This window comes from Xiphophorus maculatus, chromosome 20 (assembly GCF_002775205.1).
Source record: "Xiphophorus maculatus strain JP 163 A chromosome 20, X_maculatus-5.0-male, whole genome shotgun sequence".
NCBI classification, from domain to species: Eukaryota; Metazoa; Chordata; class Actinopteri; order Cyprinodontiformes; family Poeciliidae; genus Xiphophorus; species Xiphophorus maculatus.
The window spans coordinates 31,569,031-31,575,599 of record NC_036462.1 but is presented as its reverse complement, the minus strand read 5'-3'; the positions used below and the strand labels follow the sequence as shown (position 1 = coordinate 31,575,599).

General features: G+C 42.0%; 1 protein-coding gene and 1 long non-coding RNA gene across 3 annotated transcripts; one reads left to right on the top strand and one right to left on the bottom strand.

Moving 5' to 3' along the window:
- Positions 1 to 3,843: 3,843 nt before the first annotated feature.
- Positions 3,844 to 6,569, top strand: LOC111605879 (uncharacterized protein C1orf50 homolog). The gene is made up of 5 exons (XM_023325397.1): positions 3,844 to 4,085; positions 4,732 to 4,847; positions 4,922 to 5,008; positions 5,109 to 5,240; positions 5,836 to 6,569. The coding sequence occupies exons 1-5, from the start codon at positions 4,037 to 4,039 to the stop codon at positions 6,019 to 6,021; spliced, it is 570 nt and encodes a 189-aa protein (XP_023181165.1). The 5' UTR covers positions 3,844 to 4,036; the 3' UTR covers positions 6,022 to 6,569.
- Positions 4,103 to 5,905, bottom strand: LOC111605881. Of its 2 annotated transcripts, XR_002751884.1 has the most exons (4): positions 5,813 to 5,905; positions 5,516 to 5,603; positions 4,274 to 4,411; positions 4,103 to 4,142 (listed from the first exon to the last, which is right to left on the bottom strand). It is a non-coding gene; the product is annotated as an uncharacterized LOC111605881 (long non-coding RNA). The 2 variants fall into 2 exon arrangements; XR_002751883.1 differs by lacking the exon at positions 4,103 to 4,142 and having other exon boundaries at positions 4,154 to 4,411.

Here is a 6,569-nt window from a genome sequence, read left to right as displayed (position 1 = left end):
AGAAACGGGATCAACAATAAGTCGCAGCAGTAAGACATCATCTTGTGATTCTGGGAAGGAAAAAGTACAACAGACATTAGCTGAAGAGACACAGAAGCTCCATGGAATATTGAAAGAAGTTGGCATGATGTCCATTGTAAAACAGTCTCTGATTGAAAGAAATGAGGAGCTGAAGATGCAAGTTCTGAACATAGAACAAGCTGCATTTGAAAAAGACAATCTGCTTCGAGACAAAGATGAGAAATTAAACAAACTGTTCCACGTAAACAGAACGTTAAAGGAGAACAACACCACCCTGGAGCAGAATACCACTGCCTTGGAGAACAAAAGCACCTCCTGAAGCAGAGAATCAATGCCCTGGAGAAGGAAAAAAACACCCTGCAGCAGGAAAAAAACTGCCCTAGGGCAGAAAAGCACCGCTCTTCAGCAGAGAAACAATGTCCTGGAGAAAGAAAAAAATACGCTGGAGCAGGAAAAACTGCCCTAGGGCAGAAAAGCACCGCTCTGGAACAGAGAATCAACGCCCTGGAGAAAGAAAAAAGTACCCTGGAGAAGGAAAAAAACTGCTCTAGGGAATAAAAACACGACTCTGAACATATAAACCATGCCCTGGAAAGGGAAAGAAATACCTGGAGATGGAAAACACAATTTTCGACGAGATAAACACCGTCTTGGAGCAGAAAAGAGCCTCCTTGGAGGAGAAAAGCAACTTCTTGGAACAGATAAACACCGCCCTGACGCTGAGAAGCACCTCTCTGGAGCAGAAATGTTCTATCTTGGAGAATATCAACACCACCTTGGAGCAGGAAAACGAGATCCTGGAGCAGAAAAATACTGACTTAAAGAATATGAAACATCGACCTGCAGCTAAACTGGAGCAGCTGAACCAGCAGCCACCTAAACAGAAAATCAGCGAAAACATCAAATCAGTTTCAGATCAGCTACAGAAGCAGCCTATATTCAGACGTGTCATCAGTGGCGTCTCCAATACCTTCCTGAAAATGTACCAAACAGGTACTATCAGGTACTGGGTTGACACTTGGTACTGCTAAATAAAGAAGTGTGATGAGGGCTCCAAGCTTCATGCTTGAGTATCTGTGGCAGAAAGGCTAGAGGACAACAGAACTACCGTGTCAGGGGAGCTTGACACTTGGGGACTTATGGTGGAAAAGCTTAACGCTTGAAAGATGTTGACAGGAGAGCTTGAGGCCCGCAGGACTGCGGTGCCATGGGAACTTGAGGCCATCGAACACAGGTCTCCTTCGTCACCAGACAATTCCTTTGTCGCCAGGTCATCAGACCCTTATTTATCTTATGAACTCTAGTTTTGCTTTTATTTTAGTTAGGCGTCAGATGAAGAGCTTGGGGTCAGCAGAGCCTCCCGGCCTGCCTCCAGGGCTTCGATCAAGTCCTGTTGGTCTCCAGGCTGACCTCCAGGGCTTCATGCGAGTCCTGTTGGTCTGGCTGACCTCCAGGGCTTCGTAGCGAGTCCTGTTGGTCTCCAGGCTGACCTCCAGGGCTTCGTATCAGTCCTGTTGGTCTCCAGGCTGACCTCCAGGGCTTCGTACAGTCCTGTTGGTCTCCAGGCTGACCTCCAGGGCTTTCGTAGCGAGTCCTGTTGGTCTCCAGGCTGACCTCCAGGGCTTCGTAGAGGGTCCCATCGGCCTCCAGGTTCGTATTTGGTTTATGTATGTTGTATAATGGTTCATAAATTACATTTTGAAAACTATGTTTGATATTTATCCTTACAGGACTTTAATATAAGGTAGCTATGGAAAGATAGTTTAAATCTCAAAGCCCCTTACCTTTGTGAAATGAAGAGCAAATGTTTCCAAAGCACAGTTAAAGAGTTGCTGGTAAATTAATTTATTCCCATGTTATAGAGTGGGAACGGATTATATCAGGTGGCTAAAGTATTTGGTTCTCCTCCTTTAACTTTGGCAAATAATTTCTGGCAGCTGAAATATCGATTCTCTCCTCTCCCTCCCCCCATAACTTGGGGAAATAAAGAGCAACTGTTTCCAAATTCTGAAAAAATATTATGTGTGATAGCATGTAATATACTATAAATTTCCTTAATCCAGTAATCTGTCATACTTTACATTAGAACAGGATTTACCAGGAAGTCTACACTCTCATCTTTTCAGGAAGTCTTAATGTTTGTGCCCTGCTATCAGCAGCTTCCATCCTCTATCAGCAACGAACAATTAGAAATACACACTTCGTGTTGGAAAACTGTGTTTGGTGACTGACTTTTATTTGTCAGACTTAAGTGACAGAAGTTGGAAAAAGAGCGATTCTCTTGGCGTTTAAAATAACAACACAAAACAGCGTAAGAAGACCTCGTTTATTTATTTATTTTACAATTTGTTATAGCTTCTTTTTAAAACAACAGCTGCCGATTAAACTGAATGTTACAACCTTGACATGATTATATGAGTTGTTTTAGTTGTGTATGAGTTATATGAGTTGTCTTCAATTTCTCGGCCCGAGAAGGAGAAGGATCAGGCTTGGAAAGCTCTGAAGGAGAGAAAACATTCTCAAGCTATTAGATGGAGAAAAAGAAGCAATGTTTGGTTTTTCTTCTTTCTTTAACCCACATCTCATCCTGTCCTTACAGACTCAGACAGGAGAAACTGCCCTGTAGTGTAAACATTTATGTGACATAGTTTTAATAGTGTGTAAAATCAGCCATCTGACTCTCAGCCTTGAGTAACTTTTACTCAAATGATCTGAAAATGATGGTCAGATCATTTTCAGATCATTTTCAGATCTGACCAGCACGGATCGTGCAGTGACGACACTGTGGACATAGAAATGAAGACGTAGATGTGCCTCTAACCCTGAAAGCTTTACGTCAGTATCGCCCCCCTTTGCGTCGGGTGGACGCAGCTCCCCGCGGTCCGGACCGACGCAGCTAAACAACAGCTGACCAAATCCAGATGTCAGCTTTTGTGTTTGTGAGCTGCTTCCTGGAGCTTTATTGTAAGAAAATAAAATAATTTTATTATTGAAAATTTTGTATTGAAATTTTCTTAATTTCTATGGAAGCCCGTTTCCGTCACTCTGTTTTAAAAAAAATAATGATCTCATTATGATATAGTATCTCAAAATAATGAGTTTACTATCTCATTATAATGAGACGGTATCTCAAAATAACGAGATAATAATGAGATAGTATCTCATTATATTGAGATAATTTATTTTTTTTTTTTTACAGAGTGGCGGAGAAACGGCTCCATAAATTTCAACACGAGCTTCCAGCTGAAACGTTGTTTCTTCCGCTGTTATAATTTAAATATTTTATTTCACAGCCTTCTGATCCATCGTGTGTTACAGCAACACTCCTGATTCCATATTAAGTTAACGGGTAAAAGAGAAAAAAAACTGATTTGGGGATTTGCTACATCTTAGGTAGACTAAGCTTGATCAACATTTACATAACTAATATGTGAAATATGTCTGTTTATGTGTAATCTGTGGATATATAACGTTCACATTTAAAATAAATGATTTTTTTCATTAATATTCTAATGTGCTAAAATGCACCTATGTTTCTTATTTTTACTTTTTTTTAAAAAATACAAAACTGTTTTCTATCATTTCGAGGTTTTACATCTGTTTAATGTCTATGTTGTGAGCGAGTGCAACCGAATATAATTCTTTTGTGCACAAAAGCCTAGAAGGTTAATTCAACATAGACATGAGTGGAACATAGATCTGGCTACATTTGTTTCTTATTCTTTCATTTCTTATTAGAATTTGACATGAAACGCGCCTGAAGTTGTAACAATCAAGCAGGTTGAAAACGGAGTGATTGGAGACAAGACAAGTTCCCGTGTTTACATTAAAAAAAAACCGGCAGCCGTCGAGGCAACATCTATGTATCTATATCTATGTTGCTGCTGCTAATGACAGAAGCTAAACCCGTAGTTCTCCGCCAGGCGGTCGGAGGCAGCAGCCGGGAACCACCGGCGTTTGGCCGGAGGAAGGGAGGCAGGTTGAAATAGTTCGGTTCTGAACGAGAGAAGAGAAAATGGACAGGGCCGTCAGTCTGCCCAGCCAACCAGAAAAGGTCACCACAGGTAACACTTTTACTCACCTAGTGCGAAACATGACGAAAACATTATTCTGCGCCGAATCTTTAAAAAAAAAAGAAGAGAAAAAAAAGATATCAGTCCGCGTCGTCATATTCTTACTGTATAATATTTGGTCTTTGGTAATTGCTGATATTATTTTTGGTGTAGCCAAACTGTCAGTAGGTGTACATTACGTGAGCGTGTCTTTGAAAGGCGGTGACAAAGTGGTTACACAAGCCTGGATCACCATGGACTCCCAGCTGTTCTGACTCCGAACCCAGATATTATGAAGTCATCAGGGTTCCGAGCCCGCGGCTGCTGACGGGGGGCCACTGCAAAGGAACCCATGAGAATAGCTTGCAGTTTTAGTGATAATATTACATTTTATTACATTTTATTAAGTGAGCACGTTGATTTATAACCTAAGTTAAGAAATAATTGATTATTATCTGTGTAGATGTCATCTTTGCATTATGTTGCTTGGTCTTCTTCCTTAACATTCAGTCAAGTTATGTCAAATTCATATATATATATTTTTCTATGTGAACTGTACGATTATGGTTTAATTGCACTGGCAAAAACTAACTCATAAAATCAGGGATTTCCCAGACTCTGTGACAGTCATGATGTAGCCTTGCCATGTGTGTTGTAGTGAACCTGGTTGAGACCAGCACGGCCCCCAGTGGGATGGAACTGGTCAGCTCCTATCAGACCAACAGAGTGGGGGACCCCATGGACCTGGTCGCTCTTGCCGAGCAAGTGCAGAAGGTGAGGCATGTTTTGTCAAGTTGTCTAGCTCACAAGAGCGTTTTTCCTCCTGAAGTGACGTGGATGTTTCTCAGGGGGACGACTTTGTCAAAGCCAACGCTTGCAACAAACTGACAGTAATCGCTGACCAGATCAGGTACCTGCAGGAGCAGGCCAAAAAGGTATGACCGTCGATTCACAAAACGGTTGTGTTTATGTTCAGACGGGTCACGTTCACCCGTCGGATGGCGCGTGGCATTGATCGCCGATTGACGACCGCAGGTTTTAGAAGAAGCAAAGAGAGACGCTGACCTCCACCATGCTGCCTGTAATATTGTGAAAAAGCCAGGCAACATGTACTACTTGTACCAGCGGCCGTCTGGACAGAAATACTTCTCCATCATCTCCCCTAAGGTTGGTTCCATGAAACGTGAACTTCGAGTTCTGTCACCTTCATTCATTTTATGCATTATCTAACACACCCGGAGGGGGAGTCTCTGTAGGGAGCTCATATGAATACCTAACATGACTCAGCAGTTCTGTGTGTGTGTGTGGGTTGTGTGGTGTGTGTGTGGTGTGTGTGTGTGTGATGTCGCAACAGTTGCAGTTCAAAATTTAAACTCTTGGCAGAGAGTTTTTGTCCTCGTTATTTACCAGGAGAGTTCAGTGTTGTTTTAGCAGCCGCTTACATTTCACCCCCAGCTGTTGCCGACAAAGGATGTGAAGTCATCGGTTCAGTTGTTGCTAAGTTACAGACGCGACACCCCAATGCGTTTCCTATAGAAGGAATTAGTAAATGCATAAGAGACATTGTGCAGGAATAAGTGGGATAAAATACATCACTCAGAGCGACAACCCTGGAGTAAAATTTGTCCAGTGGACAAAATCTCACGTCCAGTTGGCAGCCGAATTTTTATTAGGTTAGCATGAGACTGTTTTTTTTTTTTTTATACAGAGTCATCTTGTTTTATCTCTATCTGGCTTACCTGTTTTCCAATTTCCTTTGAAGGAGTGGGGACCAAGCTGCCCTCATCCGTTTCTTGGCGCATTCAAGCTTCAGCCTGACATGTCCTGGACTCCTGTGGATGAGGTGGAGAAGAGGGACGCAGAGCTCGCCGTCATGGGCAAACTGCTCAGCCACCAGACAGCCCTACCTCCATACACGGGACCCAACTTCAGAGGTCTAGATGAATAAAGTCCCGTTTAAACTGGACCAAAAATATGATCGGTACATACAGATACATGTCCCACGCAGGGAGAAACCACCGTTTTGTCTTAGGCTGCCATAAATGCCTAATGGCTTATTTTCAAAGAATGTGTGTTTTTCATTTTCTGGAAAATATCAAACCGGGACTCATGAGTGTGTGTGTGTTTAATTTAAACTGTTTGGAATGTTTTTGCTGTGCTTGTATTTGACCAATCATTAACACAAACCAATGGTTTACATGGGACAGTCATACCTCTACAGCAGTCGGACATCAACACGCTTCGGAGACAGAGAAAAACGTCACAGAATAGAAAAGGTGTCTACATTTTCTTTTCACCATCAACAGGTGCAGTTTCTGGAATTCTGTTCGGAAAGTAAAACTCCTGTAAACTCGTTCCACACAGAGAAATGCATCTCAAGTGTTTACTTTTCTTAATTTAATTTCTGGTGTCAAGTTGACGAAATCCCCAAATGGGAGTTTTTCAAAACATTGAAATGTTGCATCAGGCTAATAAAACCAGATTTTCTTACAGAAA

Bases quoted from the DNA above. Each gene is read 5' to 3' on its own strand.
- LOC111605879 (XM_023325397.1), top strand. From the start codon at position 4,037: ATGGACAGGGCCGTCAGTCTGCCCAGCCAACCAGAAAAGGTCACCACA. The intron at 5,009-5,108 runs GTATGACCGTCG...TGACGACCGCAG, and splicing joins TGCAGGAGCAGGCCAAAAAG to GTTTTAGAAGAAGCAAAGAG. The intron at 5,241-5,835 runs GTTGGTTCCATG...TTTCCTTTGAAG, and splicing joins TCTCCATCATCTCCCCTAAG to GAGTGGGGACCAAGCTGCCC.